The 25026-nt window shown below is 41.5% G+C and overlaps 1 protein-coding gene across 1 annotated transcript; it reads right to left on the bottom strand.

The window, feature by feature from the left end:
• Window positions 1-748: 748 nt before the first annotated feature.
• On the bottom strand, window positions 749-23910 carry LOC141928773 (uncharacterized). The gene is made up of 16 exons (XM_074837873.1): window positions 23810-23910; window positions 21980-22156; window positions 20823-20909; window positions 19067-19204; window positions 17004-17121; window positions 16285-16427; window positions 13563-13730; window positions 12264-12664; window positions 11267-11486; window positions 10831-10980; window positions 8337-8507; window positions 7170-7307; window positions 5942-6059; window positions 5569-5711; window positions 2975-3142; window positions 749-2076 (listed from the first exon to the last, which is right to left on the bottom strand). Exons 2-16 carry the CDS (start codon window positions 22145-22147, stop codon window positions 1672-1674), a joined length of 2736 nt encoding a protein of 911 aa, XP_074693974.1. The 5' UTR covers window positions 22148-22156; window positions 23810-23910; the 3' UTR covers window positions 749-1671.
• Between the last annotated feature and the right edge of the window lie 1116 nt (window positions 23911-25026).

The raw sequence follows: 25026 nt of genomic DNA, 5'->3' as shown, positions 1-25026 counted from the left end.
GGCGGGGCGGGGCGGGGCGAGGCCGCGTTGGGGTGGGGGAGGCCCGCAGGGGCGCGGGGGGGAGCCCGCGGCCAGGCCGCAGGTCTCTGTCTCCCTTCCATTGTGCTGCTCGATTTACGCTCAGGTTTTAGGTCGCGGTTATCGTTAATTTTTTAATGTAAAGCAGGTGACACCACGGAGGGTTCCCTTCGGTTTAACCCGACGTTTTTTCTTCCTTCGGCCGGGCCCCCAGGACCGCCCCCCTGCCCCGTACTTCCCCTTGGGGTGCGGACCACCGGCCCTCCAACAGGAGTGCGCGACCTGCATGCTGGTGGCTAAACGGAGAGGGGGTGTCCCCCCAATAATGCCTTTATTCTCTTCACCCGAGACAGCTGGTACTGCGCACCGAGGAAGGCGCAGGGCCATCGAGCTCCATCCGGACGGTGACCACCGACCTCGAGGGGGAGTCGCCCACAAGGCCAAGAGGTAGCACCCCAGTCCTGCCCAGACACCAGCGCATGGCCCCAGACCCCGCTGCTGTAAAGGCTCTTTGCCACAAATCCTTGCAAGGCCAACCCCAAACTGCACGGCCACCCAAGTCAGCACCTCAGGTATGCACTATTCCAAAAAAATTCCATCTTTAACAACGAATTCCCAACTATCTACATAGAAGTTCGTTGTAATCTATCAAGAAATAATTGTTTTCCTCATACTACAGATAAAAAAAATATGCATAATTTACGCTTGAAAAAGAGAAACGGAGTCCTACAGCATTTACAGTTATTTTATTATTTCAGAAACAAACAGCAAAACACTGTATTAGAAAGCTATTTCAGCTACATCTTTGGTATTATTCAGTTAAACTGTTTAAGAAACTATGAATAGGAAAAATACATAAACAATAGCAAAAAGTTAAAGCTTTGTCATTTAAATACTGCATAGGCACCATATGCTTTTCCCTTACATTCTTTGTTGAAGGACTAGAACTAGATGATGGGTAATAAACCCAGGTGTCCTGTGCTGATAAAACAGCAATCAACTCTCACCCCACAAATACCCTGTAAAGACATCTGCTGCAAAGACATACTTTTATTCCCATTCTTGCCTAAGTGCTTGTCCAGGTATTATCCAAAAAATCCTGCCTAGTCAGGATGCTTCGCAAGACTCAGAACAGGCCGACAAAGACTCCTTTAACCTCTAGGGAATGTATCAAAACATTAAACAGGTAAGTCTGGGGGGGAAGGAAAAAAAAAAAAAAAAAAAAAAAAGAGAACTGAGGATGGGTGGAAAGAGGGGGAGGGGAGCTAAAGATGTACTCCAGCAACCTCAGAAACAAAATTCTTCTTTTCCTATGAGATGTCGCTGCCTGACTCGCTGCCTGATGGCCACAAAAAGTGAAGCTGCAAGGGGAGCGGCAAGGACAGAGGAAGTATTCACTGAGCAAGTGGGATGGTTCTTCTGTCAGCAAGAAGTCAGAGACCTCTGCACTCTGGTGCACAGGGCAAGAGTTGTTTTAAATGGCAGTTGCTGTGTATGTCTAAGCAGCTGTTGCTCTATCCAAGCCTGAGATGCAGGCCACAGAAGTGGATTCAGGCACAGCTGAAAGAGACAGTTAGTGCAAAAAGAGTAGCCCTATTCTAAGGAAACAAAGTTACTGTGTAATGGTGGCTCTTTTGCCAAGACATCTCCTTTTTAGGGAGAGCAAAATCTGCCACAGAACAAAATGCTGGAAGTTTTGTTGTGCCGGATGAAGAAGAGGAAGGGATGATCTGCAGTGAATTCTGGAACGATCAGTGCACAGCGCATCATCATCACTGCTGCGGTGGCAGCTGCCGCTTCAGTGCCTTCTTCATTGACTTCCACAAAGGACTTGTGAACCACTTCAGAGAGCACCAGCTCAGTGCCGGCTGAGATTCCGGAGAAATCTGCCTTCCCTAAGTCAAACGCATCAGGCATCCCCATGCTTCTCAGAAGGGGTTTCAGATCATAATCTTCTTCCAGTTTAAACCTGGGTAAAGACACCCTCACCTCTGTACAGTCCATCATTTCAGGATTGATCCAATCGATCAGCTTCTCATACGTAAGCTCCCTTTCCAGCTAAAGAAAAACCCAAAAGTTACATAATTAAAATGAGAGTCAGTTTTACGCAGACAAAAGTAGTGATTACTGTGTTTGTTTACATAGTGCATAACATGCGTCTTTTTCCCAGGATACTTCTCACTAGACACTACGGCCCCAGCTAAGATCGATCCCATATGCTTTTTGGTAGATACAATAAGGATCAGTCCCTTCTACGTAAAGTTTATTTTTATAAAGCATGTTAGACTGAGGGGTTTTTTACATTTTTACATATGGGAAGCAAGGACACTGCTGAATTGATGACAAGGTCATAAAGAAACTGAACCCAGTTCTTCTGCCTCTTAACCAAAGGGTCCTCCTTCAGGTTGACAGGCTGATGAAAAAGTCAGCTCACAACACCCTTTGCAGTCAGTGTCAGAAAACCATATTAATAAATACCTTGTCCAGAGCATGAAATAGCCAAAACTTGTATCACATCTCCACAAAAGAAGAAATCCTACACTTTTCCATGAGCCTGCTTCCAGGTGGTGGGTCAGAGACAATCTCTCAGCTGTTCAGAACAGAAGATCTATGGGACAAGCTACAGGACTTCCTAAGAGCTCCCCCCGAAATCCCCCCTCGCCACATATGGTGCTCACCACACTAGGCCTTCACCATAACCACAGCTAACCTCCACTCCTGAGGAGGGCTGGGTCGTCTTCCAGAGCCTCTGGCTAATGGGGCAGCACACAGCTTGACCAGTAGTGACACAAGGCCTGCCAGTCCCTGTGGGGGCAGGGAGGTGGAGGACATTTCAGCTGGTGCTGAGCACCAGTGACATAATAGGCGTGGAACTGAACTGCAGGTCTATAGGCAATATCAAACCTTCTTCCCTGGAAGGATACAGACTGTCTTTGCATTTAGCTCAACAACTTACGCTCTCCAAGCCAGTGGATCCGTCCTGGATTGCATCGGGGAGCAGGATGATCATGCTGAGTTCATTACCAACATAAGGGAGCTCAAGGATTTTAGTCTGGAAGTCCCCAATATAGGTCATGTTAAATCTATCCTTCTTGAACATCATCTGCACAGGTTTGGTCTCTTTCTAAAAATAAAGAGATGTCAATAGTACTGAGGTAGTATGCTGGTCTCGAAATACAAAGCAGGCATCCAGTTACTCAAGGCTTTTTAGAATTTGACTAAAGAGAACTAAATACACCATAGAGTACAGCTCCACCACTGTCTTTTGTAAAGCAAGAGGTAAGAAGTAAGGACCCCCGAGATTTAATTTTTAATGTGGAAATGTCTGCGAAGTGTCTTTAAGGCAAAGAGGCAAGGACACATATTTGCTCACTTAAGAACTAGTGACAAGCACTAAATAGAGCTGGTAAAAAATCAGGGCTTGTGTTCCTTGCTTTAAATGAATACAAAGTAATTTCAATGTAGGTATTTTCATTTTTAGTCCATGTGGCTCCAAGTGCCATAACAAAGAGGAATGAAAATATTTTAAAATGATACTAAAAATGCCAAGAAAGCAAGAGCATTATTTTGAATTCTTAAAAGTCACATGAAAAGTAAGGAGGGGAAAGATTTTTCTTCTCAATTTTATTCTCCTCTATCTCCTTCCCTTTTCACATGGAGCATCAGCTACTATTCCTGACATCACTATTTTCCTCCTTTTCAGTTAAGAGTTCCATTGCTTTCTCCCTCACCTTCATGACATAACCATGCAAGTAGGTTTTTTTGTTTTTAAAGCCCATCAAAACAACGCCCACAGAGGATACAGCAGGAATTATTTTGCAGCAGCAGGGACACATGAAGAGGATGGATAAGCAAAGAAAAGGCCACACAGCATGTAAAAAGTCATCCAGTGAGTCATACGAAGTGCAAGAGTCACAGAAATAGCCACAGGATGCTGGAAAAGCTCCTGGGATGTTAAAGTAACTCTTTGTTACTGGACAGATTGTACAATAACTAGCTTAAATCTTCAGGTTACACGTGGAATTTCCAATTGCTCATTTGAGCCTACTCACACGCTTCTGCAGCATGAGCTGCAATCATGCAAATACAAACTTAAGCCATTTAGTTTTACAAGAAAAGAGATTTGCAGTTGTTTGCATATCTAAAAGTGAGTTCCTTGGGTGAGCCAAGGCAACATGCCCTAACCTTATATCTTACAGCTTTCTCCAGTAGTTATCTGGAACCCAAAGACTCTTAATATTTTTTTTTTAAAAATATATACTCTATATTTACAAAGGAAAACGTAATCTCAGAGCTAGAGTGGGCCTTATTCCAGAAACATTAAGATTTGGGTCATGAGCTCACCATGGCACAGTATCCAGTACAGAAACATCACTGAATTTGCCTCTCCTCAGGAGAGAAAGGAAAGAGCAAATCTGTAAACTTGAGCTTTGTGTGACATCTCTCTAGGGAACTGATGCCAAACCTTCCATGTGTGGTAGCACTACACAACATTCCATCACAAGTTAAAAGGCAGATTATTCAGCAGCACTACATGCTGTTAGTGTTGCATTTTAAAACCTGGCCCTAGGTTTGCACTGGTGGAAGGAAAAGAAAATGGAACAGTGTACCCGAATACTCTGCGAGCTTTTTCAACATGTTTCAACAGTGAGACAGCAAGGTGTCAGGAACCAAGTCAGTCCAGCGGTTTTTGAAGTGCTGTAGTAGGTAGTATGGTGTAAGCAGTAACAGTCCCTGTGTAAATAGTGGTACTAGCAGTTTCAAGCATTCTTGGATATAGCTCACGGTTTGAAGTCAGGCATGATGGCTTCAATTTTGCATGTTTGTTTTAAGCAGGTGGGTTAAGGAAGTCACGTTACAAGTTCTTGTTAATAACATCTGGAGGCATACACAGAGTTTGAGGTGATCCTGAGGGGCAGCCATGGCCTGCTAATGATAGTAGCCGAGTCTTCTTCAATAGCACTGATCTCTTCTAAAAGCAAGAAAGTATAGCATGGAGGTCTTCAAAGGCGATTTTTTTTTTTCCCACATTTATTTTGGATCAGTTCAGTGGTAGAAATGCAGGAAAAAAAAAAAGCACTGACTGAAGATTTACATTCAGAAGTTTCTGCACATAAGTGCTCTTTTCTGCCTACAACCTAAAGGAAAATTTATTTTCTTACTCACATCAGTTTTATGCTGAAATAATCAAGTTCACTAACAATTGTTCACAACTCTCAAATAGCCTGACAGCTTCACTCAACTGTTTTTGTCTCTTCAGCTCTAAGTTCTGTAACTATGTAGAGGGCTACCTCTGTCAAACAAACAAGAAGGGTAAAAGGAAAAAAGAAGAGACAGAACAAAAGAAATACTTAATTGTTATATTAAAGTTTCTAGTAATTATGTGAAACAAGAGAAACTAAACAAAGAGAGTGTTTATATTAAAGGAAGGGGGTATAAGGAATTTCATACAGCTTGCCCAAGATAACCCTGCTTGAACGATTTTGTTAAATGTATTCATTTCAGAGTACTTGAGTAACAGTGTATTGTCAGCATTTTAGCACATCGTACCTTGTTAATCTGAAATGGCATTTCTGCTGTCCTCTCTTTGTTGAACTGCTTTTCCCAGTTGCCTTTGAAATAGATGGCATTCACCAGCACAAGTCTGGTCAGTGAACTGACAATCCCCTCTGCCAACAGGTTCTGAATTTTACCTTTATGATACATAGAAAAAAACCCATTTTTTAACAGTTTGACATTTATCTAATTATTATCTAATATAGTATTTACTCTGTAATTAATACACAACAGATAGGAGAATTATGTACCAGAGCAAGAGCTCAATGTTTGGGTTTTTTAATTCACAATATTACATCTTGAAATAGCTGTTTACCCAAGCCCTGGCAGCCATTAAATACAACAGGGCATTTTGCAAAACACTCACCTTCAGTCCTTTCCTCTACCCAGCCATTTATTTGTTTTCTGGAATCCTCCCAAGCATGCATGAAGTCAGTCTGTTCTAGTCCAGCCTGGTAGAATTTCTGACTTGACTCTATAAAAGACTAACATGGACATTGAGAACAGCTTTTCAGCAATATATTTTACTCTCAGACACAGATGATTCTTATATACACCAAGAAAGACTGCCTGCTTTCCTTCCTCAGCTTCATATAGAGCCATTAGTTTTGTCTGATACATTCCTATTAGGTCTTATACCACCTATTTGAACTAAGAATTGTCCACTGGATGTTGTTAAGTCAAATGGCTTGTTTACTATGCTACAAAGTTCTCCATAACTTAATCAAGAAATTATGTGGCTAGTTTTGGGTTTGGGTTTGTGGTTTTTTTTTTTTTTTGCTTCCCTGAGAGAACATATGATTTTGTAAGCTTCTCTCTACATAAATTTCATTGTTAAACTTCCCAGACTAATAGAAAACTTTTAGTTTAGAGGGTAAATCTTTTTTTTTTTTAGAGAGGAAAAAACATACCTTCTCTCTGATTTAATGTAGTTAGATCTTTATTACACAGATGCAAAGTTTTAGAGTACAGTCCATGTAATTTTTATCTACTAGACAAATGAAACGCTAGCATTCTTCATAGAAAGAATCACTGTAAATCACTCCCGGGGGAAAGAAAAAATAATAAAGCCTTACATCTTCTTTATTCTAGGGAAGCACTTACAGGAACGTGTGTAACAATACCTATTATCCTTATTTAGATCTTCTGATAAGGAAAATCTTAAAAGTCACGTACTCCTCTCAGTACAACCTTTGGATGACTTACATAACAGAAAACCTACAAAATACTGCCCATGCTGAAGAGCAATAACAGTTCTTTTTTCATCATCTTTACACATGATGCAGAGAAAAGAGATATGTCAACTATTTGTCCCACAGCCAAAAATATAAATGGATCATGGAACTCTGAAGATTTAGAGTCTGATGGATTTTATAGTGCTTTGCACCAGTTGTGCATTCAGATCACAGGTCAGCTAAAGGAGCTTCCCTCTCCACCAAGTTCAGATACCAGGCTCTGGCATAATCTATTGTATTGGTAGGTCTCAGCCTAGAAAATCTGGAAAGTAAAATCCAAAGCCTGCCTTTGAACTCCAAAGGAAATAGGTGGCAAGTACATTACACTAAAAAAATGCCACAAATTTAATGGTTACTTACCGAGAGAAATTCAAATGTCTTTTCTCCATAAAGTCGGTTAGCAGTTCTCAGTATATATTTGGTGTTTGGATCATTAATTTCAGAGAGAAGTGACTGATACCCATTGTGAGCATCCTCAGCTTTGTTCAGAAAAAGCACCTGTAGAAAGACAAACATCCTCAGCGGAGTCCATGCCTCCTTTAAACACAGTTGCTTCAGCACAACTTTATTTTTTTAAAAATTACTTCTGGGTTTAAAATCTGTGACTTGAAGCCAAAAGATTTTTCATCACACTTCCCATCTGGAGTTTATCATGCAAGTCACATATGACGCACCCAGCCAGATGCTGTACAAGTAATAAATCAGGGAGTAGAAAAGTCGGCAGTATTTAGTTTCCTTCACTCAAGCCAAGCATCCAAGGATCACAGAATAGTTGAGGCTGGAAGGAACTTCTGGAGGTCATCTGGTACAACCCCTGTTCTCAGGCAGGGCAATCTGCAGCCAGTAGCCCAGGACTATATCCAGGCAGTTTCTGAATATCTCAGAGTACGGCAATAATATAATTTTGGATAAACTTTTATAGATTTAAACAACAATGAAGTGTGTTTATACTCCTCTTCCACTTCACAAAAGAGGCAAACAAAAATGACTGATCATGCATTTAATACTGCACATGTAAAAAATACGCCAAGTGATATTTGCCACCTAAGCAAGTTTAAAAAAGTTAAGCCAAGGTGCAGCTACCATTTTGACGTGCATGCAGGCTGGATTTTTAATTTTTTTTTTTTTTTTTAATCTGCCTGGCTACATTTTCAAAACATGTATAGTCTGACATTAAGCCCAAAGAAGATAGTAGAAGAAAATATTTTATGTAGTCAGAGATTCACCAAACCTACAAAAAAATTGCAGGTATCTCTTAATGACATATTGAAGAAAGATCTCAGTCTCAAAAAAACAAAAACCCCACACAACAAAAACCAGGAACCTCTCAATTTCATACAAAAGGAAGCTCCCCCTATAAAAACAAAACCAGGTACTGCTTACATACATATCAAAGGAAGACCTCTGCTCTCTGAGACCAGAATGACAATATAGTTTAGCATAAGTGCAGGTCACAGACTACAATATATAGGTTTGTTGTTCATATAGTCCCATCAAATTCAATACACTAAGTTTATTTAGACATACCTTTGCTATTTGGGCTTCAGTGTTACCTTTTGAACCCAGTAAAATCATAGACAAAGCAGAAGAAATACTAAAAGGAGAAAAGAACAGATTCTGCCTGCTTTTGTTCTCACACAGCTTTCTTAAGAGATCAAGTGCAAAAGTGGTACTTGATGCGCAGAGGCTGTCCATGGTTCAGAGCCTGGGAAATAAAACACAGAACAAGAATGGCTCAAATTTATTTGAATACAAACTGAAAAGTTATTTCTGTCTTTTACATTTCCCAGTACAAACTATGCAACAAATGTCATAATTAGGTTGGAAGATTATCAATTCACAGATAAACTGATTTGCTGGAACAAGCACCTTAAATCCCATACTAGACACTTGAGTTACTTTATGGATTTATTCTTTGCCTTTGTATTTCAATCCCATAGCCGTAACAGAGACAGCAATTCCCACCAGTGTCACTAGACTCTTCATTGGGTATTACTACTTTTGACATGATCAAATACAACAGTATTTTGTTTAGGACTTATTAAAACAATTCTCTTTTGACTTCACAAAGACAATTATTTGCCCTTCTAGGAAAACCAGCGCAAAACATTAGGCATCAGAATGGCAGAATTATAAACTCTTACCTTCTCTAAGTTTGTATATCTTCAGTATTACCTTCAGCTTACTTATACGTGTGTACGCTGTGTTTTAAACCTAACAGTCAGTCTGGTAGAACTCAGCAGAATGACTTGACCTACAAGATTAAAAAAGAAAAAAAAGTTACCTGGTCAGCATGACAGATTACTGTAATTTCCTGCTGTAGTACAAAGAAAAAATCAAAGTCCATTTCAGTTCCATTTTACTGCCTGCAACACGGAAACACACACAATAAAAAAATCTGCTTATAGATAACTTTATGGTACATGCACACTTCAACATGTGCAACTTGGTGCCTTGTCATAGTCTACATACATCAGCTGGGTAGGTACTTAACTAACCTGAGATTAAACCACACGCTTATAAAAGGAGCAATAAATACTAGAATGCTGAGTTAACTACAGATAAGTATCATCAGACATCATAAGAGATCTGCTGGTGGTAAAAGTTTATGTGTTTTGTTCCTCCCTTAAGGCAGTGCCTAGTGTTGATACGTTGCTACAAAATACAAAACCAACACCTAATTCATACTACTGATTCATTATCTCAGATAGGTGGAAAGAACAAGTTTCTGCATGCACAATCTTCCACCTAAGAAAATTTCTTATTAGTGGCTTTGCTGTAAACAGTAGCAACTTTTCTCCTGTTTCTTCTCTCCCATAACTAAAAAAATAAAAAAGCAAGCTTAGATGGAAACAATCCTCCAATTCTATCTGAAATGAGTAATTTAACTACATGTACTTTACCACATAAGTAGAAGGCACTTGGCATTTTCAGTTCATGTTGCTTACAGTGAAGACCAGATTTTTCCTGCTGTCCTAATACCTGCAGTTTGCTAGCAATAAGGTTTTTTGACCTGGATGTCAAAATGCACAAGAATAGTAACAGCAGAAGCAGTTATTATCTAGAAAATTTTTGTAGGGCTTCCATGATAGGCAATAATTTACAGACAAAAGGACGCAACTCACACTATTTGTCTATATGAAAATCAGTGCATTTAACCAAACTGTAAGTAAGATTTCAACAGGGGGGACACAAGGCTAGGAGTTACATCTATAGTTATCCATGCCTTCTCTGCAGCTCAGGAATAGTAACATAACTACCAATAGATACCCTTCTCATCAGAGCAGTTTTGGAGATGATGCACAGTAACTGCACTTTAAAGAACAAAAAACACATGATACAAGCACGTATTTGTCAGTCAGCTGTAAACTGTTTGCTTCAAAATCCTCAGTGATCAGAGGGTTTGCTGACAGCAGCTCATTCCTCACTCTGGTCTCCCCGTGGGCTCTGCGGGCCAGAAGTGAGGCACTCCTGTGGAGCTTTCTGGATGCCCTGACCCCGTGTGTTCCTACCACCATGAATTTGAAGCCTATATCCTCAGCAGTAGACACCTATGCTTTAGGACAGTCTTTGTGAACAGAAAGGCTGTATCTAGATTAAACAGCAGATACACGCCGCAGTGTCTCTCCCAACTACCGTTTCTGCCACAGGGGAACCTGGCCAGAGCAGGGTGCAGCTCTCCTCCAGCCTGCAGCCCAAGAGACACACCCCACCGAGACTACAATATGGATTAGCGCCCGGTACATGCGGATGCCTCCACTCGTGTCAGGTGCCTTGGAGGAGTCCCAGGCCGACTGTTTCAAACACAGCCGGGGGCGGGGAACTCAGGGCGATGAGCATCAGGCGGTGTCCACCTCCACAGAGAAAGCCGCGTCTGCGGCACGGACATCCCTGTTCTCACCCTCTGAACCGAAGCAAGTTTTCTTGTGGCAAAAAGGCATTTAGGATTTGGAGAGTTAGGAGTGATGTTAAAACATCTGCAGGGTAAGATCGCTGACAGCTCCAGTTAACGACTCTTTACATGGCGCCTCTCCGGGGGCAGGCGGTGGGACACGGGGGGTGACACAGCCCCGCCACTGCCCACCGCCGACTCTGCCCCTCCCCGCTCAGGCACAAGAAGCCAGAGGGTCTGGCACTTCCCAGGGCGAAATGACGCTCCACTGCTCCGGCGCTGGATTTAGCACCGTAAGAGACGTTAAAACTCAATACTTCCGTGGTTCCCCCGTCACTCCTACACATAAAAAGCGTTCCGCTACACACCGCTGCGACTGCAGCTGAGAAGCAGCAGACACCACGTCACGAAAAAAAATAACACCACCAACGCCGTGAAGCCTCTACTTCTTTAGAGAAAGGAAAAAAAAAAAGAAAGAAAGAAAAAATAACCAAACCAAAAACCACAAGAACAAGCTTCCCGTAGAAAAAAAACATCTCCAGGCCAGCGGAGCCGTCGCACTCACCCAGCCGGGCGCCGCGCTGCCCTCGTCCCGAGGCCCTTCCCTTTCCCCGGAAGCATTGCCGGGTGAGGAAGGGCGGCAGCTCGGCCCCGAACGGGGAGGCAACGTAGCCCCTGCGCACAAAATGGTTGCCGCCCGGAGCGCCCCCCCGCTTAATATCTCTGCAGGCCTCGCCTCGCCACAGCCTGTGATTTTCCACCTCTGCCTCCCTCTCGTGGTAGAGCTGACAGAAAACACCCCTAGTCCATGAGAGATTATTATTAATTATTCTTGAAGCAGGAGTTGTTTTGAACCGAAGTGATCTGTTGCTGTAGCCAGAGACCATGTAGGCTTGACCCTTCCTCACATACGTGAGGGTCTGCATGAGGCAAATAGCTCTTATAGATATATTTATTTATTTATTTAAGGGAATCTGTGGAGTGGCATGTGAAGCTAATTTGAGGTTAAATTGGGAGCTGATGAAAATTTACAGCGGGGATGCGGAAGGAAGGCAAAGGGATGGCTGGGGCCTGGGGTAAGGAGGGTCTTGCTTCCATCTGTAATGCAAGGACCTAATCAAGGGCTAAATAGGAGCTGGGTCTAACTGCAGGCTGGGAGTAAGTGCTAAAACCACACCTGGATCAGGGGCTCTAGTGATGAGGGTGAGGAGAGGGGCTGTGTTAGCATACTTTTGGACACACTGCTGTGAAGGGAAGGGCTAGATATGCCATAGCTAATAGTGGTTAGGACAGAGCTACCCTTGATGGCCTGGTCTGAATGACAACCAGGATTGCTCTGTGGATGCAAGGCATCATGCACTCCCCTTAACACTGCCATGGTTGTCTCTTCAGAGTAGGAGGGAGGCATAGGAGGAACTGTGCCTCAGGCCCTGGGGTGTTTGGTCTGATGGAGAAAGGGTTCAGGTTCGGCTCCCCCCAGTTGCAGCAGAGGCTTCAGATTTTGCTGTTTGCCTCCGTGCTGGCAAGCAACCTCCTGTTCTGCAGGGCAAGGAATAACTAACTAGGGTGAGCAGAGTCTGCCAAAGAACAGGATGGTTTGTGATTTGTTGTGTCTGATGAAGAAGAGAAAGGGGTGGTCAGCTTTAAAAGTCATTTTTGGTGCTTTTGATCTCAGCGCCAGGACAGCTGTAGCAGCTGCTGCCTCAGTGCCTTCTTCATTGACCTCCACAAAAGCTTTGTGAACAACTTTTGAGATGTAAAGATCCTTCTTCACAGACATCCCTCTGAAATCAGCCTGAACTGGGTCAAAAGCATTTCGTATCCCCATGCTGCTCAAAGTGGATTTAAGGTCATAATTCTCTTCCAGCTTCAACTTGGGCAGGTACAGATCCACTTCAGCTTTCATCATATTGGCCGATTTGGTCCATTCAGCCAATTTTTCATAGGTCAGCTCTCTTTCCACCTGCAAAGAGTTGAGGAATAAAATAGTTGGAATGTGAGGCACAGAGACAAGACATGCACACACAGCAGTGTCTTAAGGCTCATCAAGAACATGTAAAACAAAGCCCAGCTACCAGCCGTGGGTACAGATGGAATGTGTGCCATATTCATAGGGCATGATCCTGCAAAGTGCCGAGTGACTTATACTCCTATTTATTTTCTTCAAGGTGGTGAGATATAGACCTGAACCCTCAGAGTAGTTAATTTTTTTTTTTGTGGTGTGAAGAATATTGCTTTTTTGCAATGTGTGACTCATTACGATATTAATAGGCATTTACTATGTGTGTGTATGGATAACTTTTCTCTTAGTAGTGGTAAATAAGTGGAATGCATGGAACCTCCGGTACAAATAAAAATATGTTTTCCCTGATCTATTTAGGATCTGAAACTGATCCTGGCATGGTCCTGAGTGGCTGTTGATACCTTCTGGGTCAGGATAGTCAGCACTTACTTTGAGAAACCTCACCACAAAGTATCAGGTGCAAATCTGGACTGCAAATGATATAAAAATGAATTAATACAGCCCTCAGGAGAAGATAACTCTAGGGCATAGTGATTCAGACTTGGTCCTTGCTTTCCTTGTGCTATTCTGGCAATAGAAAAGAGGATAAAAATAGGCTAAGACAGTTGGGTGGACATTGTTTTTAAGATGTATCCCTAAGTAAAATACCATGTTTGCAATGTTATCAGATGCCCTGAATCATAAACTGAGAAATCATGGTGTTACAATTTTTGAAACAGAGTATGCACACGTCAGAACCTATTCTACTGTGATTTTGAAGCTCGTTTGTCCTCATTCGTTTCATCTGTTTCTGTTACTGTCTTGTAGTGTACGTGATGTAATGGTAGATCATTTTTACCTGCTCCAGACCATTAGTGTTACCACTGATGTCATCTGGTAGGAGAACAAACATGCTGAGTTCATTTTCCACATATGGCAGCTCAATGATTTTGAATTTTGTGGTTGTTTCATGGAATATCAAAAATGCATCTCTCAGAAACATCATCTGTACTGGTTTAGTCTTGGTCTGTGAAAAAATTCAGTATAAAAAATAGTGTTATTTCATTCCTTAAAATGGATTATAAAGTTTACTTGCTTCATTGAGCTGAAAGAAAAAATTTCTAAACAAGTTCAAAACTCAGCTGCATTTGGATACTCAGGACCCTTTTCTTTGGGCAGTGTCACATACACCCCCTTTTCAAAGTCATTGGGATCTTTACAAAAAAATCAGCATAGACACATATGCTATCTACCTGCTGACTGAATCACGTGTAATACATTTCTCATTTTAAATTAAAGGAGTTAGCTTTGATAATCAAGTAACTACTGTAAGTATTTCATGTTTTCTCCCACAGGTTACATTTTTGGAGTGAGGGCCTTGATTGAGAGGAAGATATGTGGACTTTCTTCCCCTGGATGCCATCAACTCTTTTGCCTATTTTATCCTTCCAAGCTATACTGATTGTCTCACTTTGCTTCTGAACCATATTTTCTGTGACCTGTGCTGGCTTTTCCTCTTCCCCAAACCATGGAGGACTGGATTACCAAATGGAATTGGATTACCCCACAGCTTTCTGAAATCCTATGCTGTATTATGCTCACAGAGCTTTTACTACTATATCCACTCTCTCCTTTCGCATTCTTACATTTTAGTGCAAAAGTTTCTCTCTTTGCAGACTTTGCTGTCAGGTACCCTGTGAATTAAACCCTCTCTATGCACCAGTGTTTTGGGTTCACATGGCAGGATTTTGATAGTGGGGGGGCTGCAGGGATGATTTGTATGAGGAGACATCAGAAGCTGCCTCCATGTCAGGCGGAGCCAGTTCCAGTCAGCTTCAAGATGGACCCACCGCTGGCCAATGCTGAGCTGGTCAGTGCTGTTAGTAGCACCTCTGTGATAACATATTTAATGAGGGGTAAAAACCTCTGTGCAACAGCAGCTGGGAGAGAGGAGTGAAAAAACGTGAGAGAAACAACTCTGCAGGCACCAAGGTCAGCGAGGAGGAAAACGGAGGAGGTGCTCCAGGCACCGGAGCAGAGATTCCCCTGTAGCCTCTGGTGAAGACCATGGTGAGGCAGATACCCACCCTGCAGCCCGTGGAGGACCCCATGCTGGAACAGGTGGATGTGCCCTGAAGGAAGCTGCAACCCATGGTGAGCCCACACTGGAGCAGGCTCCTGGCAGCACCTGTGACCCCATGGAGAGGGGCCCACGCTGGAGCAGGTTTTCTGGCAGGACCTGTGACCCCGTGGGGGACCCACCCTGGAGCAGTCTGTTCCTGAAGGACTGCATCCCGTGGAAGGGACCCATGCTGGAGCAGTTCTTGAAGAACTGCAGCCCATGGGAAGGACCCTCAGTGGACGTGAAGGACTGTATCCCATGGGTGGGACCCCACACTGGAGCAGGGGAAGAGTGTGAGAAGGAAGGAGCAGCAGAGACAATGTGTGATGAACTGACTGCAACTCCCATTCCCCATCTACCTTCACTGCTTTGGGGGATAGGTGGAAGAGCTGGGAGTGAAGTTGAGCCTGGGGAGGGGTGGGAGGAAGGTGTTTTATATTTGGTCTTATTTTTCATTAACCTACTCTGATTAATTGGCAATAAATTAAATTAATTTCCTAAGTTTGAGTCTGTTTTGCCCGTGATGGTAATTGGTAAATGATCTCCCTGTCCTTATCTTGACTGATGAGCTTTTTGCCCTGATTTTCTCCCCCTGTCCTGTTGAGAATGGGAAGTGACAGAGAGGCTTGGTGGGCACCTGGAGCCCAGCCAGGGTCAACCCACCACAACCATGTACCATGACAGATCCTAAAACCACACATGTAGCATAGTAGGTTTGGGATACACAGTCACATCATCAACACAATTGCTTCACATTGCCTGGCATACAAAAGGTGTTTGACGTATAGATTACAAGTGCAAACAAGATACATGCTTCCATTGACAAATAGTTTTGCTTGCCTTTGACACAGTCCAAAAATATGCATGCAGTCAGCTATTGTGAATCGTCAGCGCGTGATCGTTTAAACACTGTTAGCTCAGTAACATGCCCTCAGTGTATACTGAACACATCATCCTCACACACTCAGCTAAAATAACAAACCCCCATGAAAATTCCCTCTGAGGTTTTATGCAACACGCAGGGTGCGTGAGGAAAGAACAGCCGGTTCAGTTTCCTTGAACTCAGGGTATAGACTGTGTCTCAAAAGCAGGAAAGAGACGTAGTATGTAAGTACTGCTCTCAAAAGCAACTCAGTTCCTTTTGAAAATGGGACCTTGGTCTTAGGGCAATTTCCTCTTGTCCTTAAGCTACGTGGTGTTCTCAAGTGTTTTGATATCAAAGAGCTATTAATTAAAGTGAAAATCCTATTCTCATGGATATGCATAAATAAGATAATACTGACTTACTTTCACAGTTGCTGTTCTCACTGAGTTTATACCACTGATTTTATACTGTGTGCCCAGCTGTGAGTAGTGTTGCAGTGGCATATGGAATGCAGGTGAAATATTTAGAGGTTTCTAGCTGTTCAGTAATAGACATACTAACATATGACAATAGGCATATAGACAAGGAATTTACCTTGCTCAGTCTGAAGGGCATCTCAGAAGTATTTTTCTCCAAAAACTTCTTTTCCCAGTTTCCTTTGAAATAAATGGCATTTACTAAGACCAACACAGTGCGAGAATTGAGAGATCCTGCAGGCAGCAGATCTTGTATTTTCCCTTCAAAATCAGACAAATAGGACTGTTATTCCAGTGTGACTGTGTAACTCTTCAATTTTAACTGTGCCTTCTCTGTGCCTACCTGTGTAGCAAAAGTGTTTGCATTTGGGAGGTTTTCTTACTGTATATTTTTCAAGGTGTACATATGGTAAAAATGGCTTTTGAAGTATAAATCTTTTTTAAAAAAATATATTGTCATTTTGCTAGTAAATGGCATTGGAAAGCAGGTAAAGTGGAATAACTTGGGTGTTCTGTGGAGTTGCTTGCAAGCACCTGAAGAATGCCAAAGTAAAACCCTCACTAATCAGAGTGGAGCCACTCAGTATCTACCTGTGCCTCCCTCTGAACAGCAGTAATTCAGAAGAGGGTATGGCATGAAGAATCAAGGGAAAGACCTTGTAAGGAGCAACAGTTAGGTTTGGAGAGAGGCATTCTTCAAGCTGTTTAACTGCACTTTGCTCATCAACTCCCCTGAGTTTCCAGTTTTTATGGATCCTTGGCTGCAAGAGCAATAAATGTGGAAATACAAATGATTTGAAAGTGGGACAAGAAAAAAGCTATCACAGTGCTACTTACTCTCAGTTTCATTTTCAACCCACAAATTGATCAGTGCTCTGGCTTGTTCTGCAGCTGACTTAAAGTTTACAGCTTGTGGCTTTGCATTGTAATAGCTCGTAATGAGCTTTAAGAATTTCTGAAAGAGAATTGTAAAATGTATGCTTATTTAGTTAACTGTGAGTTATAAAATGTTAGAAATAATCGCTTCAACAGATTATACAGTCTGGTAATACATAATTGAAGAAAATGTAATTTGTTTGAAATGGGATAGCCTTTAAAATAAGATCTGATACATTCTATGCTAAATATTAAGTAAGGAGTGATCAAACTTCAGTCTCAAGGAAACTGATACTTCAAATTTTGTTTGAAATCCAAAGTACAAATTTGTAATTTTTAAATATCCCATGAAACAAACATTCTTCACAATTTTTAAAAATTTCTTAAAATTACATTTTATATAATTTTAAATACTTTTTTCCTGCTGTAGGATGTAGAGTTCAGTACAAAAGGGAATAGTCTCATATGAAGTTGAAACAAGGCTTTTAGTTTGCTTCAGAGGTGAGGAACCTGTCAAGAGTTTGTGAGGACAATAGAGGATCAGGTATAAAGGGAATGTTCTGGTAGAATAAAGTCATGGCAGAAAAGCAGAATTAACATTTGCAATCTTGTCTGCAGTGAAACAGTTCATGGAGATTCCCGGCAGAAAATTCTCTAGATTCTCTGTAAAGCATAGGTACATGGGATTATGAAGAAAATGAGCAATAAGCATTCAGAAGGACAAATTACTAATTACTCAAGAGATCAGAACAAACTCCAAAGAACAGTAATCTCATTTAAAACCACCTTCCAACAAATTGTAAGATGATTAATACAACGTCAGTTTTAAAAAAAAGATTTCAAAGGTACAGGTAATTACAAACTCATGAGTCCATATAGGGTGTATAGGTAAACATGACGAATTGGAGGAGTGTCAACAGCATTTTGTAATAGGAAATCCTAAATCAGAAAGCAGCTGGAATTTTTTGAAGGTGTTAGGAAGCACATGAGTAAGAAGGTTGAGCCATTACAGTCTATTTGGATTACCAAAAGGCATATCATAAGACTTCTCACCAAAGGCTGAGCATCCATGGAGCTACACAGATAGGTCTTGTTTGTTTAAACAACTAGAAACCAAGAGTAGGAGGAAATAATGTTCACAGTAAGGGGTTATTACTAGTGGACTACCACAGGGATATGTGGGATCTGTGCTAAAATATTTATTCTATAAAATACAGGTCTAAATATTTACACTAAAATATGTATTTTAAAATATTTATAAACAATCCAGTGAAGAGTACGCTACAGAGAGTGACTATTACTGTTCAGGAATGAAGTGTTGAAGCTGTGATGTACAGCTGCATGAAAAAAATCTGCCCAATAGCATCCAAAAAGGCAAATACAATTTTAAGAGTTACAAAGAAAGGAGTAGGGAACAAAAGAGAGAATATCAGAATGCCACTGTATAAAGCTATGGTGTGCCCACTGAGTTCTCTATGCAGCTCTGGCATCTGAAGTCTCAGAAGTGCTAGAGTATAGAAGATACAGAGACAGGGAACGAGGATGACCAAAGATATGGAGAAGTGTTCTTTAGAGGGGAAAAAAAAAACCCAATAATGATGCTAACAAGTAGCAGGCTCAAGAAACATGGACGCTTCCCACAGTGATTAGTTCAGCTGTGGAACTCCTGCTGCTGAGGGTTGTGGTAGACTCCAAAGACAAGTCTGCAAATTCATGAAATAATGGCTCATCAAGGTCTATTAAGTAGACATGCCCTCTGGTTCAGGAAGTCCCTGAGCTACAGATTGCGTGGTGACCAGAGCAAATTCTGGCAAAGCATTACTACACAGCATGCCTTGTTCCCGTACGCTTCCTGAACTGTTGACTGCTGTTGGGGACAAATCTTGTCTGTGGAAGGCTGGCCCCATACAGCTGTCCTCATGCTCTCACTGAAACCACAGTGCTATCATCTGGAAAATTTTATCATCTTTGTTGTCAATCCCTCTTAATGTCAAAATATTCTTAAGTAAAAACGTTCAACTCACGGGCAGTAATGGGTAGGTCTTTTCCTCATACAGCCGGTTGGCGCTCTTCAGCAAGTAGGTGCTGCTGGGTTTGTTGATGGTAGACAGGAGCTCTTTGAAGCCAGAGTGGGTGTTTTCAGCTTGCTTGTGCCCAGGATCCTTGGAAAGAGACACCAATTAATATACAATAATTGTTTTCTCTCTGAAGTGTTGCACCTGCTGTGGTTATTTAAAATGCCCAGGTTGTTTTAATTAAAAAGGAATTTCAGGGGATGGAGCTCTTTTCTGTGTATGTTGCATATTTGCAGTACTATGTATAACTGAACAAATTGTTTTCTGTCTGTAGGACAATGATCTGTTTCTGCAGTGCTGTGTAGGCCTTTGAGGACATCAGCTGATGGTGCACCCAGGAAGTTGAATCTCCTTATTTCAGTCATGGCCAGACTTAATTTTCAGTGTCACAAGGGCCCATCAGGGCAGCCTTGTGGCTTTTGAGGAGGTGCACTGTTCTGACAGACACTAATACCAGGGCATGGACTTACCAACTGATCAGATTTTCTCTGTTTTCATATGAATTTTGCTGTTGCTGTTTGGATTTTGGAGGGAGTTTGTCCTGGTCGATGTTGATGGTTTTAGGGAGTGTGATGTTCCTTGCCAGCTGTTTCTTCACTAATGGAGGAATAAGCTGTTACCTGTCAGCTGCTACCTGTCAGCTGCTCCCCTCCAGCTGCTTGGGTACAGTCTCCTCCTCCATGGCATATACCATGCCCTGCATGTGAGACACTGAGAGTCTGGGCCACTGACTCATGGTGAGTTGTCCTAAGGTTGGTCAGGTGGCATTTCTTGCTCTAGTCTTTTCTCACTCATGCTGAGACATTCGGCTGCTAGGAAGGACACCTGGGAAACAATTTGGTAGCTGGAGGACTCAGGATAGGAGACATTGGGTTCTGCAAGGAGTTGGAAACAGACTGAATGGAGGGAAATGTCTGAAGGACCAGATTAGGCAGACTTTGTTACAACTCGGAAAATCAGTGAGTTGCTAAAATGAATGTGGATGTAATGATGCATCTTGAAGATTCATCCCCCACCATCTAGGGAGAGAATGTTATAACCTCCTCCCCGCTTTTATTTCCAGTTTGTCTAATCTAGTTTCTTCGAGCTTTCTTTTAGTTTCTGTGCTAAAGAAACATGGCTTGTTTGAGTTTACAAGCCTTTCATTGCTCAGGGAGTTTATTTGATGAAAAACATCTGGGCAATTCCTCCTGGTGGCAAGTCTCTGGGGAGCTGATGAACAAGGGTGAATCAGCACACGTTAGCTTAAAGGAGAATTTTGTTTGACTGATGTGCCCTTGCATGAGAAAGGTGGAAGGGAGTTTACTGGGTAAGACTGGGAGTCAGGTGGGAATGCAGTAGTTGTTTTTCACTACAGAAAAAAAAAAACCCTGAAGCTGATAAGAGATAGAATTGTCCTAAGCACATTAGCACAATTGATTTGTTGATATTGCCATAGACCAGCTAAAACCAAGTAGCACAGTATTAGGGCTAATAAAAATGCTGCTAATGTCTCAGTTCTGCTTTTGAAGGCCTGAGTTCATGAGTTTTATGGTAATGTTATCTGCTTGTTCACTTTTTCTCTTTCTATAGGTAGTTTTTACTGAAGTGAGACAGTAGATACAGATTGAAGACAAGCAAATGTTAGAAGGCTAAAGCAGTATTTGTGATGAACTATCCATTTCTTGGAGATTTTTTTCTCTGAGTCTTTTCTTGTAATAAATACCATCTTTCTTTTCTTTGGTGTCCCCAGAGAAGGCCTTGTTGTCTCAGATGAACCTTCTTCTTCTGCAGTCTGGTTAAAATGAAGAACCTGTGATGATGATAAATGTTCATAAAAGTGGCTTGTTTTTTGAAGATAAATATGTCCAAGGGTTATGAAAGGATGTTAGTTTTCTACAGTAATTCACCAGTCATGCTCAATGAGAGTCTATTAAAGTTATTGAGGACAAGACCTTACTCTCGATTTAGTCTCTATAACTGTACCATTGCTATATAAATTTTAGTCACATTTACTGCTTAATAATAGATCAGTATTATGGTTCAAACATGAATTTATTTAGATAAATGGTCAGTTTATATTTAGCTGCATGGAATTTATTTTCAGATCATGACCAAACACAACAAAGAGCATAGTGCACTTCCAAGTCTTACTACTGGTACAGAAATGTAAAACTACATTTAATGTGTTTTAAGTAAATGCGTATAACCTCAAAGAGTACAAAAATTGCAAAGTTCTGCAAAAGTGGGCATAAATGAAATCACATTTTCAGTACTAGCATGTCTCCGTTGTTCATAGGAGGATTACCTTATTTATGGACTAACTGTGTCACAAGCAAAGGTTTTTGTGCTGCTCCTGTGCAGCCAAACAAGCATTCAGGAGAGCTTACTAACTTCGGTATGCAGTATGAGAGGGCAGATAAACTGATTCCAGAACCAGCTGGGGTTTCCTTTTTCTAGCGTATCTTAGCTCCCTATGAATTTTATTAGTAAAGTTGTCTCTTCATTGCTATTTGAGCACTATATCAGGTGACTTATTCTGTTCAAAGGGCAATTAAAATGGAAGGTGGAGTTCTGAGAAAGACCAGCAGTACTCTCTAATGTCAATAACTTTCCCCTGGCAGACCACTTGCAATGCTCTGGGAAATGTAAGTGTAAGCTAAATCTAGAGGCAATGCAGAGCAGGGAGATCTTGGAAATAAAGTGGAAGAACAGTGACCTGCAGGACTGCCGCCAGCGTGAGTGGGGTTGTTTCCTGTACCAACATTATAGCAGGTCACTGTTCTCCCATGTTGTTCCTTTCTGTTCCCCATAGACAGAAGAATAACGCAATTTATGTGGGAACCATCTGTAAAGTGATATACTGCTAATTTCAGAGCTTACCTCAGCCATCTGGGTCGCAGTGTCACCTTTTGCACCCAGGTAGACCATGGCGAGAGCAGTTGCAATACTCCAAGGAGAAAAGAAAATGTTTTGGTCTTTGGAAGCTTCATTCAGCTTTTTGTAAAGGTCCAGAGTAAAGCTGTTGGTTGACACTGAGAGAGACTCCATTGATACAGCCTGAGATAAATGAGTGTCAGAGAGAGGTGATGACTACTTCTTCACTTCTTTTAAAAAATACAAAGCTGCTAGTGGGAGATTGCCTGCAGCCTCTCAGATACGGTGTGAGGGTGTCCCTGTAATGGGTAAAATACTGCACAGAGACCAAGACAGTCAGCTAGTAGGTCTGTTTTTAAGACCTGCATTATTTCTCCCTTCCCCACTTTATTTCCTCAATGGCCTCAGCTTTTTTTTAATTCTTCATTAGATGAGCACAATTTTAGCTGGAAATGTTTTCACAGACCAAACTTATTTCAAAAACTCATTTACTTATGTCTCATAGAATTATTCTTAAATTCTGAGGGATGAAACAGAATCATTTCTCACTGTGCTGCTTTAAGCTTTTTCCTGTTTCTTTAAACTTCTTGTGCTATTATTTGCTGCTGAAAAAACCATGGTGAATTCATGCTTCTTCTTCTGTTTTTACAAAACAAAATTAAAGCAAACAAAAAAAACCAACCCCACGATTAAACTGATTTTCCATATGTGGATCCAGAACAAACCTGTGCTTCCTATTAGCATGTTTTAGATCAGTCCAATACTGTTGACAAATATTAGGATAAATTCAGAAATTTTCATTGTCTTGAGCAGTATAAGGATTACTAAAACATGTACTAAAGTCAGTGTAAGATGGCATCAGGTGAAAGGTTAAGCACTAGATCAACAACTGCAACTGGACATTTAAGTCTATCGTCACCCACAATTTACATGCTTAAATCAAAAGCTACAATCCTTAAAGCCAGATGCCATGCAGTGTTAGAGATGCCCGGAGCCACGGGGATTCTTGAGTTTTGATTTCAAAGCTTTCCAGGGCTCCACAACCGCTTCAAAGCCTTCTCAGGAGTGCTTCAGAGGTGAATGCCCTGCAGCCTAGCTCATACCTAAGCATTTTTAGAAACTACAAATCAGATATCTTTTACTGCTGTGCCTGGAGATGCTGATACTCCCAGAGCGTATCTAGGGAACAGGGCTGAGCTGAACATTTTTGCCTGAAGAATTTCAAACCCACATCTCCATCTCCTGTTCCCAGAGAGTACCTGAACTGAATCTACATGCAGCAATCAAGCATTTCTTAGGCTTGAGAGAGAGAACATGTGTGTGTTTCTGTGAGGTTCACTGGTCTACTAGCCACGTCAGTCATCTGGGAAGGAAAGTCTGGATGCCTGATCCAGTAGTTATTTGATATTTATAAAGCAGAGGCTTGAACCAATACACCTCATGCTGAGTATTCAAAACACTGTGCCACAGAGTCGTGCTGGTTTGTACGTTCAGTTCCAGAATCAGTAGGAGTGTATTATCTCCTGCAGCCTGTTCTCAGCCCTCTGATCCTAAATTGACTGGTAGCCTGGTGATTAAGCCACCCTTCCTACAGGGGAGGAAACTTTCTGCCCTCCCAGGCTGTGTAGGTTTTGGCCAACCTGGGCTTGCATTCTGACCACCGTGCCTTGACCCAGGGTTTTCCTAAGGGCTACACTTTGTACAAAAAAAAGAGCACTCCTTTCCCCTGGGTGACTTTTATGCCATAATTAAACCACTCAGTTCCAAAGAATTTAATGTGCATTTTTAAGACTTATGAAATAAAGCTAGTGATTTTGATATGAATATTTACACTACCTGAAATCCTGAGAGAGAGAAGAGTTAAGATCTGTCTTCAGTCAGGATCTGTGGTGGTCTGTGAGGCAATGAACAGTTTTGGAAATGTAGAAATGTTTGCGCCTCCCTTTTCTTCTCTACATCCTCTTCTTGTATTAATGCGCATGTTCCTTCATTTATTCCTACTTCTCCTCTCTATCACCTGCTTTCAGAACTTAGAGAGAGACACCTCCTCAATTCAAGGCCACTGTTAGTGGGTGTGTGTCCTGAAATGTGAAGGCCAGTATGCCTTTCTCCCACAGGTGTCCTCCACAACCTTGGCATATGGCCTGCAAAAATGTAGGAATTACAGAAAATAATTCAGCCACCCTGCGCTGGCAAGAGACATGTTGAAATAATTTTACAGCTCCCTTTCCTTTTTACTCTACAAACTGGGGAAATGAATAGAAATTAATCTCAAAGATACGGCTAAAAGGGAATACTGAAATAGGCTGTTAGTCTTACTCATCCTGTGGTTAAATTTTGAGAGGGGAGGATTTGAATACTTGGGTCTCTCAGGTCACATAAAGCCCTTATCTTGTGATATTTTACATTTTTGCTCTTCTGTTTCAGAAATCAGATCACAAAGCTCAGAAGGTATTCACACATTCACCTAAAATAAGTGATGAAATAAGAGCAAACATTGGACTCATTTGAACTGATGGATGTTGTTCTAAAAGACTGCTGCTCCTAGCTGAGGAGGTGAAGGTGCTTTAGATACTTACAGGCCCTACACTGTACTGAGCTTATTATTCCTCTGTGATGGATTGAGGGAGTTTGGATCATCCACCAAAAGCTGCAAAACAGCTTGGAAGCTCTTCTTGTAATGATTTATTTTACTGAAACTGTTTTTTTGTATTTGAGTAGAGAGCCAAAACAGCAGAATGTATAAAAATGGACATCAGCAAAGGTGTAATACAAAACAGTTACATGTACACAAACGTTTTACTTTAAACCAGTGTAATTAGCAATTCTGCTGGTTTACTCTGCTCTTACCCATGTGACTTAGATTAAACTGCATTGATAAATTTCCTTTGCAATCATTATATGTCTTGTCTGCTACATTTATGGTTAGTTAGGAATGGCCTCTGCTCCCTAGTATGACATGTGCAGAGTAAACCAATTACCAGCATGCAGTCAATCTATACAGAAAAAGCATCAGTATAAAGAGTACAAGTCCATATTTTGAACTAGAATTA

The sequence above is a fragment of the Strix aluco genome, chromosome 1 (assembly GCF_031877795.1).
Source record: "Strix aluco isolate bStrAlu1 chromosome 1, bStrAlu1.hap1, whole genome shotgun sequence".
In the NCBI taxonomy this organism is placed as follows: Eukaryota; Metazoa; Chordata; class Aves; order Strigiformes; family Strigidae; genus Strix; species Strix aluco.
Note: the sequence above shows the minus strand (reverse complement) of the source record. Positions and strands in the feature narration are given on the sequence as shown.

What these genes read in the sequence shown, in the direction of transcription:
- LOC141928773 (XM_074837873.1), bottom strand. Translation starts at nt 22,147, where the DNA reads ATGGAGTCTCTCTCAGTGTCAACCAACAGCTTTACTCTGGACCTTTAC. An exon ending in GGTTGAAAATGAAACTGAGA is followed by an intron (nt 16,428 to 17,003) that starts GTAAGTAGCACT and finishes CTGATTTTGAAG; the next exon opens with GGAAAATACAAGATCTGCTG. An exon ending in TGCCATTTCAGATTAACAAG is followed by an intron (nt 3,143 to 5,568) that starts GTACGATGTGCT and finishes CTTTATTTTTAG; the next exon opens with AAAGAGACCAAACCTGTGCA.